The sequence below is a fragment of the Schistocerca gregaria genome, chromosome 2 (assembly GCF_023897955.1).
Source record: "Schistocerca gregaria isolate iqSchGreg1 chromosome 2, iqSchGreg1.2, whole genome shotgun sequence".
NCBI lineage: Eukaryota > Metazoa > Arthropoda > Insecta > Orthoptera > Acrididae > Schistocerca > Schistocerca gregaria.
Window position 1 is genome coordinate 393,255,157 of NC_064921.1, and position 13,317 is coordinate 393,268,473.

The window sequence follows — 13,317 nt, forward strand, 5'->3', positions numbered from 1 at the left end:
TTTAATGTGGACAGAGGTGCAGAAGGAGCCATCAGAGAGGAGGTAGTTATTGTCAGGAAGGTTGTGTGCTGTGTTGAGGAGGGCCAGGTGAACCTGTTGGGAGAGAAGGTTGTGAAGGAATGAAGATACAGTGTCCTGATCCTGAGTCTAATCATGAAGATACAATCTATGTTTTGGGAGGATAGGAAGGTCTCCTCGTGATGTCCCATAAATAGGTTGGCATAGGAGGGTGCCATGCGGGTGCCCATGGCTGTGCCGCAAATTTGTTTGAAGTTGTAGGTTAGGATAAAGTTAATGTGTGTGAGGAAGGAGGTTGTGGGTTTGGAGCCTGAAGGATGTTGGGAAAGGTAATGTTTAGTAGCAGTAAGACCATGGACATGAGGGGTGTAGGTGTATAGGGAGGTGGCATAAACAGTAATCGATAGGGATCCAGGAGGTTAATGGGTGGGGATGATTGAAAGTCGGTGAAGGAAGTGATTAGTGTCTTTGACGTGGGAGGCTAGATACCGGCAATTGTCTGGAGGTGTTGGTGAATGAGGGCCAAAATTCTGTCAGTGGGGGCACAATAACCAACCACAATGGGCCGTCCTGGATTGTTGGGTTTGTGGGTTTTGGGGAGCATGTAGAAGGTGAGTGGTCATGGTGTCAGAGGTGAGAAGGGAAACAGTTTATAGGTGGAGTAGTAGTATAATTGGCAGAGGTCTTCTGCCAGGTAGTCACTGCAATTCATAACTGTGGTCGACTCTTTGCCCCACGTACTATTTCTTAAATGCTGCCTAAACTTTGGAGTCCTTTGAAATGACCAAACCATTAATATATCTTCCTCTCAATCCCAACCCTCGTTGCATAATAACTTTCACCTTTTCAGATTCTACCAGTCCCTGGCCCTCAAAAACCTGGCACTGCAAAATACATCTCTGTGGCATGGGTATTCTTAGAACTGACTCTGTTCTCTCCGCAAAATACTGCCGCTGTGCAGTCCCTGCTTCATGCATCACATATCTGAAACCGAATCATTTGCTCTCCAGCATTTGGTGGAGCATTCCAGATGCAACCTGCTGACATCCCGTTGCTGCCTCAGGGCACCATTATCCAACACCAATCCTACCCCAGTGTTCCTCCTCGTCCACTCCTTGTAGAACCAAAAACCCTGCCTAGCTGACCTTTCCAACTTTACACATCCCTCAAAACTCCCTATCAACATCCCACCATACCCAGAGCAGAACCATTCCCGTAACACTGTTGTTAACCTTTCTGCCAAAACCTTCAACTCTACAGAAGTTTGTCCTATCTGAAGGCCTCGTCTTTAGCCCTATAGCCAAATTTAACCATGCTGGACTTGTCAAAGACCTAACTCTTCTTCCGATCCCTGCAATGGTGCACTTCTTTCACACCATCCCCCCCCCCCCCCCCCCCCCTCCCTAAGTGAAACCACCCTAATTCCACTGTTGAATCCTGCTTCTTCCAGTTCATACCCTCATCCAACTGTGATCCTCCCACCAAACCACCTGCTGGTCACCTCCAACTTAGCTTCACCATCCTTTCCCAGGTCCCTTCCTCAGACCACCAATTTTTCAGTAGAAGAAAGAGTAGCCATACACAACCTCAAAACAAATCCAGACCTAATTGTCCTTTACCCTCAGACAAAGGTTCCACCAGTGTTGTTCCAAATCACAGTGACTACCTGGTAGAAGGCCTCTGCCAATTAACTAACTCCTCCACCTACAAGTCCGTCGCTCATGGTCTTGCCGTAGTGTTCTTGCTTCTCGAGCATGAGGTCCTGGGTTCAATTCCTGCCGGGGTCAGGGATTTTCACCTGCCTCGAGATGACTGGGTGTTATTGTGTCATCATCATCATCCATCCCCTTTATGGTCAGAGGAAGGCAACGGCAGACCACCTCCATTAGGACCTTGCCGAGTGGGGCGGTGATGGTCTCCCGCATCGTTCCCCTATGCTCTGTCAAGAAGCATGAGACTTCCTTTCCATTTTTTCCACCTACAGACTGCCATAGTGATCTCATCCCACAGGTAGAACACAATCAGCAATACCTGCTTAAAGCCCTTGGCCCTTCCCAGATTCTTTCCCCTGAATCAATTTCCCTCCTCAACACTATGACACCCAGCACACGCACCTTCTGCATGCTCCCCGAAATCCACAAACCGAACAATCCTGGATGCCCCATTGTGGCTGGTTATTGTGGCCCCACTGAAAGAATTTTAGCCTTCATTGACCAACATCTCCAATCAATAGCCCATAATCTAGCCTCCTACATCAAATACACCAACCACTTCCTTCACCAAATCTCCACCATCCCCCTCCACCATACTCGTCACTGTTGATCTCACCTCCCTGCCCACTAACACCGCTTATGCCCAAGGTCTTACTGGTATTGAACAGTACCTTTCTCAACATGCTTGTTCATCAAACCTATTATGTAATTTCTCATACACATTACTAACTTTATCGTAACCCACAGCTACTTTACCTATGAAGGGAAAGCATACAAGCAAAACCATGACACAGCCATGGGCACTCACATGGCACCCTCCTGTGCCAACCTGTTTATGGGCCATCTAGAGGAGGGAGACCTTTCTAGACTCTAAAAATTCCAAACTCCTAGTCTGCATCAAGTTCATTGATGATGTCCTTATGATCTCGACCCAGGGCCTAGATGCCCTATCTTTGTTCCTTCACAACCTCAATACCTCTCCCAACATCTTCGTATGGTCCTCCTCAACCCAGCACGCCACCTTCTATATGCTGACCACCTCCTCTCTGGTGACCGCATCTGCACCTCTGTCCACATTAAACTTACCAATCACAAACAGTACCTGCATTTCGACAGCTGGCATTCCTTTCACACACAAAAAAAAACCTCCCATACCGCCTGACTTCCTTGGGATAATGTGTCTGCAATGACAAAAATCCCTTGCTCAGTATCCTAAGGGTCTCACCAAGGCCTTCACAGTCATGCACTATCCCCCATACCTAGTCAGCAAACAGATCTCCCATTCCATTTTCCCTAACACCCCTAGTCCTTCCATCACCCCCAAGAACCAGCCGCAAAGGATTGTCCTCTTAATAAACCAGTACAACCCCATACTGGAACAGCCCTTTGCTAGTACGTGTCCTCATGCCCTGAAAGGAGGGATGTCCTGATGGAGATTCTTCCCACCACTCCTTAAGTGTTCAGTCACCCACCCAACCTTCACAACATCCTAGTCAATCCCTATGCTACTCTCAGTCCCAGTACCAATCCTTTGCGACAAGGACTATATCTCTGTTGAAGTCCCAGGTGCAGAACATGCCCAATCGTCACCAAGCGCTAACTATTCCCCTGTCACAGATTTATACTACCCCATCAGGGGCCAGGTCACCTGTGAAAGCAGCTATATCATTTACCAGCTCTGGTGCAATCGTTCCACAGCTTTTTATGTTGTTATGACAACCAATCAGCTGTCCACAGCCAAATTGTGGAAGAGAGTAAAGTAGACCACCCTGTAGCACAACATGCAGCTGAACATAACAATGATTGCTTCACTGCCTGAGCCATTTGGATCCTTCTCTCCACCAGCACATCGTATCTACGACAAAATGGAACGACCTTTTCTTCACGATTGAATTCATACAACACGGAGAGACTTGGCAAAGACAGGTGAGGAACTTTTGGGCCTTTTCCATCAACCAAGTGGAAGAGACCATCAAGACGACTGGGACAAGATTGACAGCATCACCCACAAGAGAATGCAGAACGAACTCATGGGCTGCACTGAGCGACAGAAGAAAAAGTTTGCAAGATTCTGGAAGCAGGCTGACGAGGTGATTCTTGACATGTCACGCACAGTGGTCAACCTCACTAAACAGCAATTGACCAAAGAGGAAGTGTCTTTCCTTCAGAATGGAGATAATTTCTCTATCATCCTGAGAACTGTACCTATGGAGGACATTATTGCTAACACTGAAGCAGCCATTTTGACCCCTCCTTGTGAAAGAGCAGACAAAATATGCACCAAAACAGCCAGGGTACTGCACTGAGCAAACCCACCAGCTTGCAGCCTGAAGAAAGAAGAGGTACAAGCTATTAAAACATTAATATCGACAAGTATGTTTCGGTACCGCCTGCCGATACAACCATCGTAATGAAGACCGAAGATTATTGGCAGATCTGGGACCTATTAGATCCGATGATGTACCAAAAAGTAAGCGCAGATCCACCACAGCTTATCACAAGGAATACAAATCAGTTAATCAAAGTGTCATCTCTGCCAGCGGACATACAGAGGAACCGGCTCCTAGGAACCGGCACAACATAGGAGCCCTACCACCTCGGCTTTATGAATTACCTAAGATCCATAAGAATAATATTCCACTAAGACCAATTGTTAGCACTTCTCTACTCACTAACATGTAAACTGACGAAACACTTGGCCTCTTTGCTCCAGCCACATGTGGGGAAGACTGACACATACATAAAGGAATCGGGACATTTCATTGAGAAGTTGAAGAAACTAAAACTTGCACCAAATGACTTCCTGGTCAGCTCTGATGTTTCATTGGGCCACTCAGTATGTCTCTGAGCACACCTTTTCCATTTTCCCACAAGACATCACAAAGCTCTTTCATGCATGTCTCACCATGAACTATTTCATGTGAAATGACAATTTCTACGAACAGCTGGAAGACATCACCATGGGTAGTCCTCGTAGTCCAGTGGTGGCCAACTTCTTCATGAAACGTATCGAAGCACAAGCACTGGACTTGGCACATTGTAAACCTAAGGTGTGGTACAGATACATCAATGATAGCTTTGTTGTGTGGAGCCATGTTGAAGAACAGCTCAGTGACTTCCTAACACCCTTGAACAGCTTCCATGCCAACATAAAATACCATATCACCACCTGAGCAAGAAAAGAGGCATGATTAATACGCTCATAATGTGAGCAAGATGAATACGTGAGCCACAACACCTCAGGTGCAAAGTACAACACTTGGAAATTGTTTTGTGGAGCAATGGGTACTCCTCAAGTTACATTAGAAGGAAAACGGAGCCAAACACTGGGCAAAGTGACAAATCAGAGAAAGAAATGTCAGGTACAGACTTTGTGCCATACATTCCCAGAGTGATGGACAGAATCAGACGTATATTGCGCAAACATGGCATAAAGACTATTTACAAACCGACAAAGGAGGTCAGTGTGTCTCAGATCAGCAAAGGAGAAAAGAGACCCACTTGCAATGTCGGGAATATACTGCATACTATGCACATGCGGAAAAGTTTGTTGGAATGACTGGACGCTCCATCAACACCAGGAGCACAGAACATAAGCGACATTGCAGGTTGGGGCAAGTGGAGTAATCTGCTGTGGCAGAGCACATGCTTTGTGAGACTGACCATGTAGTAAAATTTGCCGACACGGGTGTTCTGGCTGTGGGGGAAAGCTATAGAAATACGTAAACATGAGAATAGCATCAACAAGAAAGAAGAAAGCGTCAAGGTAAACTGATCCTGGCTTCCTGTGCTGCAGTGAATGACTGTCACAGGTAGAAAGAGAACTGCCCTTGTATGTTGGCGCACCAGGTACAAATAGTTTGCGGCTGCGAGCTCAGCACCAGTCCTCCACCAGCAATGGAGGGTGAAACAGTGACAGTGACAGCCATTTGTGCAAGTGAAACATCAGAAAAATGATCAGACGAACATTGGCCGAAGAGTTGAAGGCAGAAGCCAACGAGCAGTTTGTCTTTTAAGATAGATAGCTCTGGTCTCGTTGGCATTGCTATTAAGTCTCCTCCATGAGAAAGGATGTTGGAGTAAGTACTTCGTTGTCAATTTGAGAGGTGGGCCTTGAGTTCATTGCAGCTTAGGTATTAAAGAGCACAGTCTGTATCCCTTCTTTGCCCATACTGGAGCACCCGATTGCAGTTTGGAGACATCTTTTGGTTGAGCCTACCACTCTCCCAGAATCCTCCCTCAAGCTGCACACGGAGCTATAAGCTTCCAATTTAAGCTTGATTGAAGATGATATTGGTGGATTTTATCACCATTCTGTTATTTCTTTGTTGGCTGTGTGGAATGTTTGAGCATTGTCACTGTAGATAATGCCATATCTAAATCTTCGTAGTGCCAATGACATTTACTTGTTGATGTGTTGTTGACTAGATCTAGATGAACGAGTCTAGCCGCAACACAGGTAAACAGTACGGTATAGCATTCAGTTGCAATATTTCCTACTTTGGCATGCAGTGGCTATGCAAAATCAACACTAGTCATTTGGAAGGGTCTCTGCAGTGTTACCAAGTCAGCTGGGAGCTCCTGTTTCTGGACTGTCAACACCGCATGCTATTTTCGATGGATGGCATAAATGAATAACCTTCTTTATCATGCAATGGGCATATAGTATCTAGGAGGAGGGACTAAGCTTTGAAAACACGATTCTGACTCCAAGATAATGTAAATGAATGTCAGTATGTAGTATTAAAAGTACTGTGACCTGATGGTTTTCATCCGGATAAGTGGATTTCATTGGTTTCTGGCAAATCAATAGGTTCGAGATACTCATTTGGCCAGTGAGGCAGGGCTGTTGCGAAAGCCAAGATGGACCGTACCCCCATCTGTCCATCGTGTTTAAGGTATGAGGCATTCTTTCTATTAACAGATCATCCACAGGATTCTCTCTGCCTGGAAAATGGCTTCACTGGGATGTGGAGGTAATGCATAAGTTTCAATTATAGCGGTTACCCGTTAACCAAGCAAGTTTCGCCATGGAGTAAGTCCAAAGAGTTGCTTTACTTATGTCCGAGATGGTTGACTTCTGCAATAATAACAAAGATGTCATGTTCCCATAAATGCTACCAATAGTTCCAGTTGCGGGAGCAATGTCTTCTTCCCACCTGCTATTCTGCTACACACCCACTATTTACAGTACACCGGATGTAAAAGACCGCACCGTATGGTTGCTCTGAGGCATCACAAAAACAAGGGTGCAAGTGCTTCCCTCTTTAAAGTTTGTGATGCATATTGGTACCTAAATGTGTATAGGCTTGGAAGGGCTTATATTTTGCTTCATATGCTCTGCGATTATGGCCACTATACCAAAGAAATGTCGTCAGGTCTCTGTCATCTAGATGCAGAACTAATTGCAAAAAAGGCCTAGGTAGTATCTGCTATGACAGCAAAATGTTGCATTCGAAAACGAAAGAGTGCTACAGTTCTTTCAGGAACTTTGAATGTAGTGAAAGAATGGCTGCTGATTTTTGTGAAAGGCAGGCTAGTCTTCACTGACCTCATTAGAATAGAAAGTGAGAAATTCCTCAAGAAGCACTGAGTCTCTCGCACTCATTGACCGATACTGATCGTCGCATATTACTATTGTTTATAAGTCCTAAAAGCTTCAAAATGGTGTCAAGTGCTTCTGTGAACAGCTGATTTACGAAGTTCATGGCAGCTTGATTTACAAAAATCCTTGGGAAGCTTCTGCGAGGAATCCATCTGAATTTTGAAGGCAATAAAGCCAATGGTGGGGACACACATATCAGTGCAGTGTTCTTAACAATTTTGCAGTAGTGATTGGCTCCAGTTAGTAACTCAGTGGGAAGATCGTCGTATCCTTCTGCTGGAGTGGCCAGATGTCAGTTATTAACGTGTTGCCTTTCGAACTCTTCTGGTACTGGCCAATGTCTCAAAAATGAAAGAAAACTCTCAAACCGAAATATATAAAATGAGCATTGTTGCATGTGGTTTTCAATACAGATGGCAAGAGTGTGATATAGTGAATGAAGACTGACATTGGCTGTCAGTGGGTGATTCACAACAATTTCCAGTTGTGCTGTTGAAGCTAGATTGGCTGCCACTATCTAAAATGCAGTGTGTAAGTGTACTTTAACTTGTGTGCCTTCAAATCTCATTGACTAGATTAGAATTGTGCCGCGCTGGATTAGCCGAGCGGTCTAAGGTGCTGCTGTCATCGACTGTGCTGTTGGTCCTGGCGGAGGTTTGAGTCCTCCCTTGGGCATGGATGTGTGTGTTTGTCCGTAGGATAATTTAGGTTAAGTAGTGTGTAAGTTTAGGGACTGATGACCTTAGCAGTTAAGACCCATAAATTTTTTTTAAAAAAAAAGTATAATTGTCTTAAGTGATGAGGCCCTCTTTGAAGTGAGCCCAATGACCAATGAAGAAGTGCCTAGAGATGCCCTAGGCAGTGGTGGGAGACCATCCTGTGTGTGACCTGCCATATGGCCTGACAATCAGGAGTCCGTGGGGGCCATTTCTTTACATAGCAACACCCATTCGGTTCTCATCCACAGCACTCTTGCAACATAGTGGTACTTAAGCCTCTTTGTTGCCCTCCAAAGCAAGCCATCCTGGGCTTACATTTCAGCAAGATAATGTCCAACCACAAACAAAGAGAATTTCTGCTGATCGTCTTCACACTTGCCAAATGCTGCCTTGGCCAGCAATGTTGCAAATCTCTCCCCAGTTGAGAACAGTTAAGAGCATTAGGTGGGGCTGTCCAGTTAGCTTGGAATTTTGATGTTCTAACAGGACAGTTGGGCAGAATTTGACAAGATATCCCTCAGGACGACATCGAACAACACTGTCAATCAGTGCCAAGCCAAGTGTCTGCTTGCACAAGGTCCAGAGGTGAACCAACTTATTACTGGTTTTTGCTCAATTTGTAAAGTTTTTTGTCATGAATAAATTGTCCATTTTTTTCTGAAATTACAATCATCTGTGTGTCTGTGCGTGTATATCACATCTACAGATTTCTGCCCCCTTAGAGTAATTATTTTGTGCTCTGTTGCTTTTATTCCCCTGTAAAGTGTGTTAATAAGCTGGGCGCACACCAGTTGCACAAAATATATTGGCAAAGAATCTTTAATGGTCTGCACATATTTTTCTATCTTGTAAGTAGAATAAATGAAGAAAGGAGATGCAATAATGGTGGTGTAGCAGCAAGGATTCATCAAGACAGAAGGGCTTTCAATGAAGAGAAGTGTCTCTGAACTTTCAAAAGTACCATTATTGAGACAAAAATAGGCTAATGGAAGTTATCAGTTTCAAACATAGTTCTGTCGTGGTGCAGAAAGGGAGTGATTTCACACAAGTGAAATCATTAAAGGCCTCTGAAATGTGGTGTTACATAAGATTTTTGGAGATAGATGGAATAAGTGAAGAATATGTCCTACAATGTATAAACAAGAAACAATGTGTAAGAAGTAATTTCATTAATCAGAGAGAAAGAATGGTGGAGCACAAATAGACATGTCATTGCTGAAACTCAGTGAGCATAATGATGATGAGAAAAAGAGGAGGAAGAAATCAGTTTTTCTGGAAGTGAACAGCTTCAGAGAAATCTTTGCTTACAGAATGTCATGTAGAAATGATTTACTGTTTACACATTATAAAGTATGTGCTCAGCAGCAGTTGTAAGCTCAAACTTATCTTTAGAAGCCTCATCTGTAAATTATTTTATTTCTGTTGTTGGAAAATATAGACAAATTGAATTGTTTCTGTTCTTTTTGTCCATAATTTGTGTTATAGTTTTCTAAGAATTAATATCAAAATCTGGTTTTCCGTATATACTTTTCTTTACTTTTCAGGTATATATGCTGAGAAATCCCATCTTCTGGGTGAAGTTGTGAGTAATATAGAATTGATGTCAGACTACTATCAGAAGGCCACAATACCATTTGCCATAAAAGAAAGTGACAGCCTGTTCCAGAAGTATGAAGAGAAGAACCTGTTAAAGAGAACTGCTGAGTGACTCTCTCTCTCTCTCTCTCTCTCTCTCTCTTTCTTTCTTTCTTTCTTTCTTTCTTTCTTTCTTTCGTGTGTGTGTGTGTGTGTGTGTGTGTGTGTGTGTGTGTGTGTGTGGAAATGTTAACAAGGTGCATTATTGTTGAGGTGAGGGAGCATTTGAGAGCTTGCAATGTATATATTATCTTAAAAGAAAAAATTCGGAAGAGTGACATTTTCCAAGTTTGTGTGAAGGCATCACTAATATTATTGACAAAGATTGCTGATAAAACTACAGTTTCACAAAAAATAAAAGTAGCCACATGTTCTCTCATTCCTTGCAGTCTGTCAAATTTAAATATGCATAGCAATTATGTTTGCTTTAGACTGCTAACTGAACCAAACAATGCTGTTACAGGTTCATTTGCTTCAGAAGTGCTACCACTTGTAAATTTACATTGTAAAAATAATGAGTTTGTTTTCACTCCAATGTTGCTGAAAGGAAAGTCTTATGATATTCATTGCAAGTGTTGCTCTAATATGGTATCAGTGTCATCTGTAACTTTCCAAAGATTTCTGCCATTACCTAGTGGTTTCTTGGAATTTGAAGATTATTTTTGTCATGCTCATGGTCAGCAGAATAATCTCCAGTCCCCACCCTTGTGTAATTCGTGTGACTGCTTGTATGGTTCTTATTATTTCTTAATTAAGCCACATTTACTTAAAGTCAGTAGTGCAAGTGTAATTAAATGTGATCGTTGTCTGTCGTGGATAGGTACTCTTAATAAAGATTTTGCAAAACTCTGGAGTTGCACTGTGTCATTTGGTGCCGTGACAACAACATCACAACCCCTAGAAGACTTCCTTAATGTAATGAAAGAATCTCTTGAAGGCATGCCTGCCTCTGCTGGTAAAGTTTTAATTGAGTGTGTTGTGTCAGATAGTAATACACACTATATTCTCCTGTGGGCATTAGACAAATTCCTTAATGTACATTGTAATTTGAATGGAAAATATTCTGCTGTAAGTGAATCAGTTACTAATAGTGCTGTGACTATTGTAACAGAAACAAGTCTGCAGTCCATGAATACTATGAAAGTTTTGTATAAATATCAGGAGTGTGCTTCAGATTGTGTAGGGCTATGGCAGAATGACAGGAATGTACATACTGTTGATGTAGCAAAGCAAATGTTCATTGCTGGTTTACAGCATCTAATGAAACAAACAGAATACATTCCAGAACCTTACAAGATTGTTGAAGATTTCTTTGTTGCATATATTGAATTGTAGATACAGTTTACTTCCAACATTGATGAAAATATAATTACCTTAAAATGCTCTTTTAATTTCAGAGTGACAGTGTTGTGTGATAACAACCAGACTGTTTGTTGCGATCTTAATGTAATAAAACAGAATTTTTTTGCTCATGTACTTGAAACAGCTGCAGTAGTTGTTTATTCACATAATCCCTATTAATTTTTATGTAGCTGAGTAGAATTAAGAGTGCAGTTGAAATTTTAAACACTATGAATTTAGTATGTTCAGTGTGTCCATATTGATGAATATCTATCAATAGTATCTTATGATAGTTGTAGCCCCTAAGATTTGTCCTTTCTTATTTGATTGGATAAGCAGTAACACATTGCTGTAGGACAAATTACATTTTATGGTGTACTTATGTCAGTAGTATTACTAACTGTGGACAGTAACTACATTAGAAGCTTGTTTTATACAAAAAAATCCCTGTATACTTTGCTATATACAGCTGTGTACACACAACTAACACATACACATGACCACAAACTCTGGAATCTCAGGCCAGAAAGCAACATCATGTGGGATGCAAGTAGCAATCTGGAGGGGTGTGAGATTGCAGAAAGGATAGTAGTGTATGGATAGGGAGAGAGACACACTGTCTGGTGGAGTGTGCAAGTACTAGACTGCCAATAGGCACAGTGTCAGGAGGTTGTGGGGCAGAGAGGTGGGAAAAAAGAGCGAATAATGAAAGGAGTGGGACTAGGAGGGGTGGATGTGTTGGCAGAGGGCTGCAAATAAACAGGGTAGGTGATGAGCATGGGAAGGAGATGATAGGACAGAGGGGGTGGAAACTTGTGTGGAAGTTGTGGGGACAGTATCTTACTGTTAGTTTAAGGGGTATAATTATGGGAGTGGAGAATGTGTTATAAGGATAACTCCCATCTGCACAGTTCAGAAGAGCTGATAGTGGAGGGAAGGATCCAGACGGCTTGGATAGTGAAACAGTTGCTGAAATAAAATTTATGTTCAGCTGCATGTTGTGCCACAGGGAACCAGGTGGTGTTTTCCTTCGTTACTCTTCTCTATAGCATTACTCCTTAGTATCCATTCTCTCTCTTCTTTCCTGTGTTTATTGACTACCTTCCAAACCGCATCTATTCCCAAGCCACACTTTCAACGATCGTCAGTTCACAACACATACGTCATGACTGTGCAGATTGTTGATGCAACTTTTAATGCCCCAGATTCTTTCCTTCGATAGTTAAATTGCATTCATTCCTATTGATCCCAATTCTTCCCTCATATTGACCTACTCAAGCATTTGTATTTTTTTTTTTTATGCCTGCCCATGCCACACAAAATTTTGATTTATGTACGTTTTAACATATTTGTGCATACTTTCATGTGGTTTCATGTATTTATGCATATCTGTGCATGCTTCTGGGTGTCTTTTCACATATCCTGCCCTCTCACAACCATCAACACCTATTTTGCCCATTTCTGCATTATTCGTTACTCCCATTTCCTTCACACCATTCCTGCCACAATGGACTCTTGCTCCATCTTTCTGTGACAGTTCAGAAAAGTATCCCTTTCCCTGTCTAAAACCCAGCCACAAATCCTATTTCTCAAATGCTGCCTGAACCATGGAATCCCTCCAAATGGCCTAACTGTAAACATTCCTTTCTGTGCATCTCACCCTATCTTTCGCAGTGACCTACACCTTTTCAGATTCCGCCAACCTCAGGCCCTCACAAACCTTTTACTGCAAAAACAAATCTCCAAGGCACAGGCATTCCAGAACCACTTCTGCTACCTCCGCAAGGTACTACTGATCTGCAATCCCTACTCAGTACATCAAATCTCTGAAATTGAATCCCTTGCTCTCCAGCACCTGGAGGAGCATTCCAGACACTACCTCAGTAAGTTATCCAACTTGCTGAAATCCTACTGCTGCTTGGGCACCGCTATCCAACCTTCTATTGTACATGGTGTTCCTCCTCATTCACCCTTCGTAGCAGTTACATGCTGCCTAGCTGACTTTTCAACTTGCCACATCACCCAAAACTCCCTGACAACTCTCCACCAAATCCAGAGCCAAAACGTTCCTGTAACATTGTTGTTAACCTTTCTGCCAAAACCTTCAACTCTACAGAGCTTTCTCCTATCCGAAGACCTCACCCTTAGCCCTACTCCCAAATTTAACCATGCTGGACTTGTCAAAGTTCTACTGTTCTTCTCCTGATCCTTGCAATGGAAGTACTTCTTTTACACCACCACCCCAGCCCTCTCGAGTGAAACCACCCTAATTTCATGGTTGAACCCT

General features: G+C 42.9%; 2 protein-coding genes across 2 annotated transcripts in view; both read left to right on the forward strand.

Moving 5' to 3' along the window:
* Nucleotides 1–11,172, forward strand: part of LOC126321962 (m7GpppX diphosphatase) — a 47,704-nt gene extending 36,532 nt beyond the window's left edge. Inside the window, exon 5 of the mRNA XM_049994243.1 lies at nt 9,599–11,172. Within this exon, the coding sequence (XP_049850200.1) occupies nt 9,599–9,762 (164 nt within the window). The 3' untranslated portion in view covers nt 9,763–11,172. The remainder of the gene's footprint in view (nt 1–9,598) is intronic.
* On the forward strand, nt 9,876–11,172 carry LOC126321946 (uncharacterized). Its single transcript, XM_049994242.1, has one exon. It carries the CDS (start codon nt 9,876–9,878, stop codon nt 11,022–11,024), a length of 1,149 nt encoding a protein of 382 aa, XP_049850199.1. The 3' UTR covers nt 11,025–11,172.
* Nucleotides 11,173–13,317: the final 2,145 nt, after the last annotated feature.

Excerpts from the sequence above, each read along its gene's own strand:
- LOC126321946 (XM_049994242.1), top strand. The coding sequence starts at position 9,876 with ATGTTAACAAGGTGCATTATTGTTGAGGTGAGGGAGCATTTGAGAGCT.